Source organism: Schistocerca piceifrons, chromosome 2 (assembly GCF_021461385.2).
Source record: "Schistocerca piceifrons isolate TAMUIC-IGC-003096 chromosome 2, iqSchPice1.1, whole genome shotgun sequence".
In the NCBI taxonomy this organism is placed as follows: domain Eukaryota; kingdom Metazoa; phylum Arthropoda; class Insecta; order Orthoptera; family Acrididae; genus Schistocerca; species Schistocerca piceifrons.
In genome coordinates this window covers 511,246,825-511,261,126 of record NC_060139.1, presented here as the reverse complement: position 1 = coordinate 511,261,126, position 14,302 = coordinate 511,246,825, and the positions used below count along the sequence as shown (strand labels likewise).

At 43.1% G+C, this 14,302-nt stretch overlaps 1 protein-coding gene across 1 annotated transcript in view; it reads right to left on the bottom strand.

Annotated features, from left to right (window-relative positions):
- Positions 1-14,302, bottom strand: part of LOC124777679 (esterase FE4-like) — a 68,004-nt gene that overhangs the window by 12,058 nt on the left and 41,644 nt on the right. Inside the window, exon 7 of the mRNA XM_047253156.1 lies at positions 10,286-10,439. Within this exon, the coding sequence (XP_047109112.1) occupies positions 10,286-10,439 (154 nt within the window). The remainder of the gene's footprint in view (positions 1-10,285; positions 10,440-14,302) is intronic.

Sequence of the window (14,302 nt, the reverse complement as noted above, 5' to 3'; positions counted from 1 at the left end):
AGCTTTCTTAGCTGGTGCAGTCTCCTTAATTTTTTTTCCTTTAGAAAACGTGACATCAGAAAGCATCAATTTCATACACCTATTATTTTTTGATTCTCCACTAATATTATTGTTGTCAATATTGTTGCAATTATTATTATTATTATTATTACTATCATTGATAGTGGCAGCAGCAAAGTTAGTACAAGTGCTGACTGTGTTAACTTCATTAGTTCATTCTCATTACTACTTACTCACCTTCTCACTATAGAAATTGAAAGCACTTTACTATTTGTCACATTAAAATCGTTATTTCTTAGGCAACTATGATGGAAAAGAGTTGCTGTATGCGTCAAGCCCTCGTCCAGTGTGAGAGAGGACCTGATGGTGATAAACACGTGAAGTTAAATAAATAAATAGACTTCTTGATCAACCAGTGTAGGCCTACACAGGATATCTACCTTCGCGTGTTTATGCCTCTTTTAAACACGATATTTGCTAGCTCTATGAGGACTGCTTTCATTCACACATACTGAATTCATATTTAATCTTCGGCATGGGTCATGAATCATATTTTTCACAACTATACTGAACAATTCTGGATCCTCTTTCGGAATCAGAAATTTACATGTAACTACTTAATTAATTTGATGTTGATGGATGTTTTCATGTAACAAAATTAATTTTTTTAATAACGTTTCCTGGCTTCTGCCATTTGATTGTGTACATCCAGCATTTAGTGAGTCCAAAAAAATTATACTTTTTAATGGCAGTCATGATTCTCATTTGTTTCTGTCCAAAACTAGAGGTATTATGTCGTGATGGTCTACTGCACACCGTTCATAAATTATATTTATTTGACATCGAGCCATATTGAATTGCAAGTCAATGTTACGAATAGATCTGAGTGACTATCTCTCCTTAGGTAGATCATGGCACCTTTTGTGTATTGGCGCATTCAATCCATCAGTTTTCCAAAGTCGTTCATATTGCCATCATTCATGATTTTATGTCTCGGATTACTAGTCTTGAGCATACAATGTCTTTTGGTTATGACTTATCAATACCATTCGTTTGCCTCTAATTTTGCTTAGAGGTAGAACCTAAACTATTGAAATACATGACTGGAATCAGTAATATGTTTTTATCCCTTGGTATCTCTAATCTGTACATGATATAGATCAATTTTTTTCGAAGTTACTTCCCTATTATTTCCTGCGTCTATATGGGTTCATATGTATAAAATTTAAATGGTAACTGTATTCTTCTCTTAGAAAAATAAGCAGCTATTGTCCCGTAAGGACGATGAAATCCCCCTCTTCTTCGCTGAGTCATTATATCACTAGGTGGGTATTTGTCTTCACAATAACAACTGCAATTTCGTCGATTTGAGGTACACTGATTCGACGTTCTAACTGTGCAACTGGACTTTTGTCGGCTTCTATCACAAATTTATACTCTTTTGATATACACTCCTGGAAATTGAAATAAGAACACCGTGAATTCATTGTCCCAGGAAGGGGAAACTTTATTGACACATTCCTGGGGTCAGATACATCACATGATCACACTGACAGAACCACAGGCACATAGACACAGGCAACAGAGCATGCACAATGTCGGCACTAGTACAGTGTATATCCACCTTTCGCAGCAGTGCAGGCTGCTATTCTCCCATGGAGACGATCGTAGAGATGCTGGATGTAGTCCTGTGGAACGGCTTGCCATGCCATTTCCACCTGGCGCCTCAGTTGGACCAGCGTTCGTGCTGGACGTGCAGACCGCGTGAGACGACGCTTCATCCAGTCCCAAACATGCTCAATGGGGGACAGATCCGGAGATCTTGCTGGCCAGGGTAGTTGACTTACACCTTCTAGAGCACGTTGGGTGGCACGGGATACATGAGGACGTGCATTGTCCTGTTGGAACAGCAAGTTCCCTTGCCGGTCTAGGAATGGCAGAACGATGTGTTCGATGACGGTTTGGATGTACCGTGCACTATTCAGTGTCCCCTCGACGATCACCAGTGGTGTACGGCCAGTGTAGGAGATCGCTCCCCACACCATGATGCCGGGTGTTGGCCCTGTGTGCCTCGGTCGTATGCAGTCCCGATTGTGGCGCTCACCTGCACGGCGCCAAACACGCATACGACCATCATTGGCACCAAGGCAGAAGCGACTCTCATCGCTGAAGACGACACGTCTCCATTCGTCCCTCCATTCACGCCTGTCGCGACACCACTGGAGGCGGGCTGCACGATGTTGGGGCGTGAGCGGAAGACGGCCTAACGGTGTGCGGGACCGTAGCCCAGCTTCATGGAGACGGTTGCGAATGGTCCTCGCCGATACCCCAGGAGCAACAGTGTCCCTAATTGGCTGGGAAGTGGCGGTGCGGTCCCCTACGGCACTGCGTAGGATCCTACGGTCTTGGCGTGCATCCGTGCGTCGCTGCGGTCCGGTCCCAGGTCGACGGCCACGTGCACCTTCCGCCGACCACTGGCGACAACATCGATGTACTGTGGAGACCTCACGCCCCACGTGTTGAGCAATTCGGCGGTACGTCCACCCGGCCTCCCGCATGCCCACTATACGCCCTCGCTCAAAGTCCGTCAACTGCACATACGGTTCACGTCCACGCTGTCGCGGCATGCTACCAGTGTTAAAGACTGCGATGGAGCTCCGTATGCCACGGCAAACTGGCTGACACTGACGGCGGTGGTGCACAAATGCTGCGCAGCTAGCGCCATTCGACGGCCAACACCGCGGTTCCTGGTGTGTCCGCTGTGCCGTGCGTGTGATCATTGCTTGTACAACCCCCTCGCAGTGTCCGGAGCAAGTATGGTGGGTCTGACACACCGGTGTCAATGTGTTCTTATTTCCATTTCCAGGAGTGTAGTCTGATTCCGTGCCCTGTGCTGTTCTGAATAAGTGAGCCAATTGATTGTACTTATGTAAAATTCTCTGCATTTCTTCAACTATTTGCTATCTCAGTACTCTTATATTTGCCTAACGTTGATCTACTTCCGTTTGTTCAACACCAATAGAATATACTTCCAAAAATTTATAAGGTTCGTTTGGAAATGGTAACAATGACCTTGTTCTTGTAATTTAATCAAAACAAGATTGAACTCAATCCTCACAGCTCATGAAAGTAGCACCAGATGATATCATCTGGAAGCAAGAATTCTGCACTCTTGTATTTTGTAGAAAATATTTTGATTCCAAAGCTTCTCCAGTCATGTAAGGAAAGAATTTTCGTGGAGACACTTAAATTGGTGCTAATCCAATTCCCCAATCACGTATCACATTCTTGGTGTTCCTCTACTGAATATCTTGGCATCACTGACCTGATGGATTCTGTTTCTTTCTTCTCTTCTTTTACGTTTCGGCATTATGTTAAATGTTAATATTAGATATCACATTAAAATTCCACCAATAAACTGTCCACTGGCCTAAACAATTTCCATTTACTTTAGTTTACTTCAGTTTCCCTCACTATCACTTCTCCTTGTACCACTCTATCGAGTTTCAAAAGTATACTGAACCTCTCCATCACCTGTGGAGTACAATACAGCTCATGCTCAGCGTCTTAGAGTGCTACCAGCCTATCTACTAGCTATTCAGAAACTTCAGTAGCTGTGTCATTTACGTACCACTACTTCCTAGTGTAACGGCCTGGGACAGTGATCCACCTTCAGGAAGTTTCTGCAGTTTGAGCCACTAACAAGAGGCAGCTGCCAGACGTCAGTCACCCACCCTGTTCATAATATTTCTCTGGAATCTAGAAACTTAGGCCCTAAGCATTGGGCTGCTGCTTTTGAAGCCTCCAGTTCACCTCGACACTAAGATCAACCAGCTGGGTAACGCTGCGCCACAACCTTCGTGTTGGACACACAATTCTCACTGTCGTTAACGCCGCAACTGGGCTCGAAACCAGCAATCCCTGCCTGAATTCCCAGGCCCTGGCAGCCAACGCTCTGCCCCCATCTCTATGGGGCCGCTGACTCTTCTTCTGAATGGATGGCCAGCCAGCTCTGGGCCGCGAAGCCACCAGCTGCCCGTTGCGTTCCCCAGACATCAGCCGGAGTTTGAATCTGGAAGATGCTATGACTGGTCGCAAATTTAGAAGACACTGTTGGTTGCCTTGTGCCTGCAGCAGAGATGTTTCCCGCACTCTGGACACCATGGCTGACTCAGCACTTGGCGTGCCAGCATTTGTGGGCTGTTTGATTCGTCTATCTTGCCTGCCGCTGTGAGTGGAAATATTGAGTCGATATGAAAACACCGAGTGACTGTTCGGTATTAATGGATTCATAAAGAACTGTTTCTGCTCACCGTTTGTTTGTCTTCCACTTCCCACAATGACACATCCGTCCCCCAATCCATCAAAAGAATTCAAGTTACGCACTTAGGGACCGAATCCTTCCTGACGCACACATCACCACGGCTCCTGCCAACCTGTAGCGGTTATTCTCGCCATCAACCCATACACAGCTATGTCAGAAATGGGGCACTTTTGGTCTCTTGTATTAACTCCAGCAAGGAATCGATTTGTATTAGTTATAATTGATTATTTCTCACCTTTTTCGCCATGGTTGCTATACAAAACCAACCGGTAGTAGCGGTGGCATTGAGTATGCTTGATCAATGGATACTGAATTTCGAAATGCTGGAGACAACAGACAAAGACACTATTTATGTTACTGGAGCAATTGCGTCGACTTTTACACATAAAGAAGTTATGAACTAGCACATGACACAAACAAACAATAGAACTGAAAGACTACACTAAACAATAGCAACAATGTAAAATTATTATACAAAATGTAGACAGAACGACTGGAATGCTCTGCTACCATATTTCGTGCCTCAGTTACTGGCAGTTTCTTCCAAAGGGGAAAGGGAAGTGATTGGATGAAAATACGAGAGAGAACGGCAGGCAAGTGAAGCGTTATGTACTCACTTCTTTCGACATATCCAATTGCCTTCAGACCACGAGATGGCTTTGCGACCTAATTTTTGTTTTTTTCTTATTAGTTTACTAAGGATATTTGTATTTATATGTTATGGATATGTCTGGGCTTGTGTTGGTTTCATGGAAGACACTCACGAGTGAGCATAAAGGAGACAGTCTTGGTTTGGAAATAGCTTACAGGAACTTTCGTGTGAAATTTTCATTTGCGATGTTTGTGGAATCTTTGTGTGTCTCATTTACTTTGGAAGTGTAATGACGCTGTTACATGGTGCTGTGCGCTTGTTTTTCGTTAACTATGTGGTTTTTGTAGATGTAGTCGTATAGCCTTGCAACAGCTGGCAGTATATAAGAGTGGGTGCTAGTATGTACACAATTTGGCGTTTAGCTTTAATTTTAATGTTTGCTACTTCAATTTAATCAATAATGATAATGGAGGATTGAGGAAATAATATTCTCCATCACCGAATTACTGCGTTGTCGAACTGGTTATGTCACTGTATAATCCACAAAATACGTACACACAGTCTGTGAGTCCTGCTAGTAGACTGTTGTGCTCCGAGAAGCCGCCGATCGAGTGCCATGGTGAGGTCACTGCATGTGAATCCTAATTCTTTCAAATGATATGGTCGCAATGGCTATTTTCTGTACCAAAACCGCTATAAAGAAGATCATATCGACAGTGCACAAGCGAATTGTACTTCAGGGGCAAAACTTGTTCATAAACGATGCACGATGCGATATTTCAGAATCTTATTTCCAGTTACCCTCCGCCATCACCGGAACCACAATCAGAAGCACAGAGTATTAATTTACCTGCCAGGGGTATTCTTCTAGATCCTAACTAAGGGAAACCTGACTTACTTAAATGACCTGCCAGCCCTCACCCCTCTCTGGATCAATTGATAAGCACACAAAATTGTCGTGTAGTGATGGAACATCTGCTCGGCCACGTGAAAGAAACATCGAACCGAACATCAGCACCGACTCATTGCCACAGAAACTTTCGCAGAATTCACATAATTTTCGTAGTCGGTAATGTACTAGAAAATGGGTTTACAATCCGAAACCTAGATTGTGTAGCAACCATACTAAAATTTGTGAGGCAAGGCGAAAAACAGTGTTTGCTCAATTAATTCTAATAATAAGTGCTGTGTACTGCCACCTGAGATGTAGATCTGCCCAAAACCTATCCTTACCTTCCTTCAACTTGTGGGTTCATAGCAGTAGCGTTGGCACCAGGGAGAAAGTAAGCCAGTAAGTGAAGTAGCGAAAGAGAAAGAATAGAGTAAGGACTTAGAAATTTCGTGTTTCAACATCACAAGAGTGAGATATTGTATATAATGGAATATAAAAAGGGGAGAAGAATACGCCAAGGGGAAAAGTTACGCAGCAAGTATTTTGAATTTGTGTAGTAGACTATAGAGTGTAGAGGAAAAGATAGATCTATATCTGTGCAGCTAGACTCTTAAATGACCATCTGGTGAACCACATTAATCCAAGGAGGGCCGAAATGCAATGGCATAAAACTCCGCCACAGTCCATAGCTGTAATCAGGCCACAAGACAGCCAGCAGCCGCAGATGGAGACCTGTCGATGCAACAATCTTTCGCTATTGGGCCACTTTCACATCGCCCTCTTTCCAATTGATGACACTCGGACCTAGAACACTGGCCCCGTTTGAGATGTTTTGACAAGACCCTTAAGCATGAGCACTTTTGGTCGGGGCAGGTCAATGTATTTAAACGTCCGAGGACAACCTCGTCATCATCAAATAGTTAGGCAGTAATATGACTATTAATAAGAGTGCTGCAATATGACTTTCAGCCTGCGACGGCCAGTGCCACCCTTACGATTCAGCCACCACCGCCATCTTCAGGATGAGAACCACCAACGGCCTGAGCTCCTAGAAACCAGCTGGTCCATTGTGCCAGATGGTCTGAGACTTAGAGATCTCACTATTAGCACTGTTACTTCTCAGCATAGCAGGTCTCTGTTCAACATCCAGGGCAGTCCTTTTAGGGTGAACTGGTCTGTCTCTCACCACCATCTGTCACTTCAATGCCCCAGCATCCTGACATAGCCCTTCACAAAGCAGGAATAGCAGAAACCGCTTCAGTCCTCGAAGAACGCCTACCAATGTAGGCGAGTCTGTGCCACAGTGCTCAAGTCAGGGTACCAGCGCCTACTGCCTACTGTTTGTCTGCTGCGTCTCTACATTTGTTCACGATTTTTCATAAGGGGTTTTATATGTCTACACTATTTTCACCCCCACCAACCTCCAGCAGGGAGCCATTTACCCATATCTTTCTATTAACACCTATTACTTGCGTATACACTTCTGGAAATTGAAATAAGAACACCGTGAATTCATTGTCCCAGGAAGGGGAAACTTTATTGACACATTCCTGGGGTCAGATACATCACATGATCACACTGACAGAACCACAGGCACATAGACACAGGCAACAGAGCATTCACAATGTCGGCACTAGTACAGTGTATATCCACCTTTCGCAGCAATGCAGGCTGCTAATCTCCCATGGAGACGATCGTAGAGATGCTGGATGTAGTCCTGTGGAACGGCTTGCCATGCCATTTCCACCTGGCGCCTCAGTTGGACCAGCGTTCGTGCTGGACGTGCAGACCGCGTGAGACGACGCTTCATCCAGTCCCAAACATGCTCAATGGGGGACAGATCCGGAGATCTTGCTGGCCAGGGTAGTTAACTTACACCTTCTAGAGCACGTTGGGTGGCACGGGATACATGCGGACGTGCATTGTCCTGTTGGAACAGCAAGTTCCCTTGTCGGTCTAGGAATGGTAGAACGATCGGTTCGATGACGGTTTGGATGTACCGTGCACTATTCAGTGTCCCCTCGACGATCACCAGTGGTGTACGGCCAGTGTAGGAGATCGCTCCCCACACCATGATGCCAGGTGTTGGCCCTGTGTGCCTCGGTCGTATGCAGTCCTGATTGTGGCGCTCACCTGCACGGCGCCAAACACGCATACGACCATCATTGGCACCAAGGCAGAAGCGACTCTCATCGCTGAAGACGACACGTCTCCATTCGTCCCTCCATTCACGCCTGTCGCGACACCACTGGAGGCGGGCTGCACGATGTTGGGGCGTGAGCGGAAGACGGCCTAACGGTGTGCGGGACCGTAGCCCAGCTTCATGGAGACGGTTGCGAATGGTCCTCGCCGATACCCCAGGAGCAACAGTGTCCCTAATTTGCTGGGAAGTGGCGGTGCGGTCCCCTACGGCACTGCGTAGGATCCTACGGTCTTGGCGTGCATCCGTGCGTCGCTGCGGTCCGGTCCCAGGTCGACGGGCACGTGCACCTTCCGCCGACCACTGGCGACAACATCGATGTACTGTGGAGACCTCACGCCCCACGTGTTGAGCAATTCGGCGGTACGTCCACCCGGCCTCCCGCATGCCCACTATACGCTCTCGCTCAAAGTCCGTCAACTGCACATACGGTTCACGTCCACGCTGTCGCGGCATGCTACCAATGTTAAAGACTGCGATGGAGCTCCGTATGCCACGGCAAACTGGCTGACACTGACGGCGGCGGTGCACAAATGCTGCGCAGCTAGCGCCATTCGACGGCCAACACCGCGGTTCCTGGTGTGTCCGCTGTGCCGTGCGTGTGATCATTGCTTGTACAGCCCTCTCGCAGTGTCCGGAGCAAGTATGGTGGGTCTGACACACCGGTGTCAATGTGTTCTTTTTTCCATTTCCAGGAGTGTATTTTTTTGTTCTGAAAAGTGACCCGATCACAATAGGGTAATAGAACGTTTGAATACGTTCTTGGGGTAGTTCCTGGAACATTCTAGAACACTGTCAAACATTCTTGAAAATTATAGTTCTGGAAAATTCTACATAATTGTAGAACTTTCTCGAAGATTCTATAACATTCTCGAATATACTACAACGTTCTCCAATACGTGATTGCAGGCTATTTCGACGTATTTCACCATGAAATCTTTCCGGGTTATCCGCCCAGTGGCGTTGTCGTCTAGTCGCAATGTTTCAATGGATATCGTATCCATTATCTTCGCCTGAAGTTGATGACTACGGAATCCATTGAAACGTTGCGACAAGACGACGACACCACTCGTCTGATAACCCGATAAGATTTCATAACATTCTCCAATATTCTCAAACTTTCTAGCATAAACATTTTGGTCAGTCTTCGCCAGCTCGGCCCTCGATTCCTAAGTGCTCCAGCGAATTTCTGTAAGACGTTTATTGGTATAATGCCCTCTTTTTACACCCCATATCTTCGAATAAGTTCCATGCAGGTCAAGACCAGTCATCTTCATGAAAGAGGATGGAGGGCTACCATAGAAAATATCATTCCCGGTGTTGCAAGTGTGAGTTGCAGAGTTACAGTGGGATGCGTGGACAAACCAAGGATACATTTTTATATGGAGTGTTTTAGGGGTATTGGTACAGGCATTGTGACCACTTCAGGGGTTAACTGTTTTTTCTCTGCGTCTGTCTTCCAGCAAGTACATAACATAGTTTAGTACCTGATGTTTTTTGAACGGTCGTAACTCGTCACTAAATGGGCTATGCTTGTCAGTACATACTTTTCGCTTTTAGTTCGCGCCTGCACACTCGATAGCTGATCTGCTGCCCAGGAGAAAATAAACATTAGTGGCTTTCTTGTGCCACATGTACTTGGACGTGCTTACGAACCCAAAAACATATTGCCCATAGTAACTATAACTGTTAATTTGCAAATGAAGTAAAATACTGATGTAACATTGTTTATTACACTGTCCTCAGTTACCAAGAGAAATGTTAGCACTTAAAATCCTAATGTCTTTTATACTGGTGTATGTAACAACCTACATATCTTACATTATGAGATGCCGAGTAAAGTTCTAAAATGAGAAACTTTCCTATCTTAGGAGGTCTAGCGTCTTTAATTAGCAGTCAAAAGCCCCTTAGCTTCGGGTTCGAAACCTACCACTGCTTAAAGTTTGATTAATAGTAAGCATCTGCGGCCGAAGACTTCCGGCATAAGAAGTCGACCTCATTCTGCCAACTGCTTTGTCGAAGAGAGCGGAGGAGCGAACAGAGGTTTGAGGCAATCTTTTGTCCTTGGAGTTGGAAACTGCCCCTAAAAACCCGAAGAATCAGCAATGATCAACAGCATGAGGATGCAGTAGGCAATGGAAACCACTGCATTCATAGTCTCAAATCCACAGACAGCAAACAGCACATTTACTATAATAAATTTAGCATGTTCGTAATTTAATATGTTCCTAAATAGTAGCTAACAACTGCTTCACTCCACTTAAAAATATTTCTCACCTTTATACTGCTGCAAGCGCAATAGCGTCTTGTACACGTTCAGTCGCCCATCAACGTCGAACACGTACAGGTAAACGGGCTTTGCGCCTGGAGTTGTGGACAGTTTCTTCGCTGCTCTGAGCGTAGGGTACACGAACCAGAGGTCACCCTTCATCTAGATTAAAGAGTAATATTATAAATGGCGTGATCAGTAAACAGCAATTTTATTATACCGCTACAAAACACCATAAGTCAAATCTCAGTTTTTTTCGTTTTTGAACGACACTACTTTTCATATAGAGGGATGACGAAACTTTCAGTTTACCATACAAAAGGACAGAAGTAACCAATGTCCGATACACGTCAAAACCACCGAAAATAAAGGAATATTAGCGTCGACAAACAGATTATTGGAGACGGAGCACAGGTATGGGTCAGGGAAGGATGTTAACCAAAGGAAAGAGAAATCTAGGAGACCGTACAAGGGTCTCAGTCGACGCCCTCCAAAGTACGAGTGCAATGTCTATACTGCTGGCCACTACAGCTGCAACACAATGACAGTGGCGTGCAACAAAGGTCAAACTAACATGAAGTTTACTACTTGGATGCGTATGCAGATTATTAACGTTTCATTGTAGTCGTGCAAAACAGGTAGATATAACACTATACACATGCTATTGATAAGAAAATATTTCGCATTAAGAAACTGCATTTGATATTTAGTTGTTTGTGAAAATCCAGTGTTAGATGTCGTGGGAGAAGCATAGACTACATCTCCATTTCAGACATTATTTATGAATATCTAGTTTCTATATATTCGTTAACTTATTCTTCCAGTGGCTCAGAGGACGATGCCGACCAGCCTTGAAAAATGAAAACAATTTACATGCTGGAAATTTAGTTTTATCAAAATTATCGATCTGAAATTGATAAAAGAAAGTGAGAATTAAGCCCAACAAGTTCAATCAAATATATAGTCATTGAAAATGACGTGAATTAGCTCCAGATGCGCCGTAACAGAAAATAAAGATGTACAAAAATAGCTACGTACCTGCTACAAGGGTATACTTTTTTAGCAAAATTTAAATGTGTGACTGAATCCTGTGTGTTGTCAATATTTATACCAAAAAAATGGAAAAACAAAGATATGAAAGAAATAAACATTTCATTACCTAATCTACAAATCAAATTGCCATCAAAATTATGTAATAAGCTTACTCAATATTAAAATGAAACACCTGTAGGTAATTAGATGACAACACGGTAAAGAAATAAAAATAAAACATTTAAAATCATAAGGCCACCTTCATTAACTCTACTGTGACTTATAAATAATAAACAAAATACGTTCATCATAAATGTTAGTAATAATCTTTGGCGTAATTAAAGAAGGTATCATCCTATATAACACACATTGCAATAGGCATATAATAAAATGTCACAAGATATTCAGTGCGGGATACAAAATGAAATCGCTGATTAAAGATAGCTGTCAAAGGTGGTGTCCATTGTGATAAGTGGTACGTAGGGTACAGTAATCTCTTGCATAAATACCTTAGGAAGTTAATCCAGTGTCTTCATGGCGCTTGTTTTTATCGTTACACTACACTTAAGAGACATTGATGTACTCTGTTGTTTTAATTTATTTACTTAACCGCATTATAAAGACGAACATACGCACAGATTATGCACTAATAAAATATTGAGATACTATGTTTCTCATTTTCCTTCTTTTATTACCTTTTTTTATTCAGGGACCGATATGCATATTAAATATATCATATGCGATGAGTTTTGACGTGTCGAGTGGCTCCTCTTATGTGGCAATATGATATTGCACAAGGAATGTAGAAGGAGGTGGTAATTGTTTCCTGGTAAATGATAACTGATATGCACTTTTGTATTAAATAAATTTTAATACGATATTCACGTTGAACGAAAATAAAATGGGAATGTGTGGCTGACAACATGCAAGAGAATAAGTTGTAGACAATGCACTATTGTCCAATTATAAGCAGCGTCTCTCCTAGTAGCTGCGGCAGTTTGTACTACTGCCAAAGAATGGAGTGCAAGCAGACACACGCAGACAGGCTGGAAGGGACCAAACTGCGAGGTCATTGAGCCTCTGCTGATGGCAACATGACTATGCGTAGGTATTTTCCTGATAGTAGCGTCCCTGTGTGTAATAGCGGCTGGTACTGTTGCCATATACGCGTAGCACTACGTGACAAAGCAGATGAATGGTGGATACTATGATTTGTATGACGTATACATCTCTCACGTATAGACCAAATGCGTACACGATGCGTTGACAGCAGGGAAACGACAAATTTCGTCTGTAGTGATTTTGCTTTTTCTATGGGAACCACACCGATGAGGCCATTGTCGATTACGTATAATCAGCGACCAAACAACTTCTTACCACACTGCTAATCGCGTCCATAAACAAAGAGAAAAACACAACGCGTCAGTATCTTATAAAACATAGTTTTCGACCTCTGAACACCTGTGCAACACATGAGGACTCCATAAAACAAAAATGCTTGTGCACTGGCTCATTGGCACTAACGAGTTATTAACCTACCAGGTTACTCGACCAGTCTGTTACATGATTTGAGAGGTGATGGAGGGCCATCCCGAGTTACTTATGGTACAACAGCAGCCATCACAGCTCACAGTTAGATTACATCGCTGCTGCAGTATGCCAGGGACAGATAGGAAGTACCGATTATTCGTCTGGGTAGGAGCGGCGGCCGTCAGAATGGACGCTCTGCCGACTAATAGGCTTAACTACATTTGCTGTTAATTCCTTGCCATGCAATCATACCTACCACGCGAGTTTACTTTTCTGTATAATAGGATAGCGTCATGACATGGTTAATATCCTACTCATTTCTGGAACTTTCCAACCATTAGTGACGATTGTTAATGTAAACTCCGAGATATTATTTGACATCGTGAATAATAAATTTCAAATCCATGTAAACTTCAACGTTGTTTAGGAAATACGTTCTGCATGTTGTATTCAGTGACTTTGCTTTCATAGCTAATAATTTCCATGTGCATTGTGCATAACTTCACTAATTAGTACTGGACCCTGAGGTATGATCTGCTATTGAGATTAGACAGATCAGATCAGATAGCAGAACCCAATAAAAGGGATAGGTCTTGCAATTTAGACAAAGTTTTTTTTGTTGTTACACCTTGATTCGCTTTCAGTCTCTTCCAAACGTTGTTGATACATCACAATGTTTTCCACGTGATGAAAGCCAACATGTTTTTCACCATTAAGCATTTCCACTTCAATTTAATTCGGATTGATTAGCTTTTTAATCCTAAATGATCCTAAGAAGAAGCGATGCTAAAATTTCTTAATTTCATCCTGTGTCTCTGAAGATTTGAAATTGGATCATATCCACACATAAACTTCGCCTTTCATTACAATGGTTTTTGTATGCGATAGTGATTTAATTTTCTGGCAAGAGCCTCCTTCTCCATTGTCTTCCAAAATATTGTTGTGGCTTTTGCTATGTAAAACTATGCAGGTGGCATACCAGTACTTGTGTCTGATAAACTATTCATTACTTCTTCAAAATCAGTCCTTATGTTCCTTTCAGCTGTATGCTCGGAAAAGTTTTCTTAATTGTTACATGATATGAGCGGCAGGATTAGACATTGGACGATAGGTAGAAGTAGCAATGTCAAGGATATTCTTTTCTTCTTCAAATGAGTTCCAAGAACTACTGTCAAATTGCAGGCTGTTATCTGACAAAACACTCTGTAGGTGAGTAGTATTTAGCAAATAGTCATCCTTAGGTTTTTTATTACGATCTTACAATTAGCTTCTTTCAACATGACGTATCTAAAGAATTTAGAAAATAATTCCACTGCTACTAAGATTTATGAGAAATTTTCAGGAGAGAAAGGAAGCAGTCCAAAAAATCCTAAGCAAAGACTTGTCCTATTGCTTGCTGGAGAATATTATGCCTTAATCAATTATGTTACATTGCTGACACTTTGTTACAGTGACATAAATAA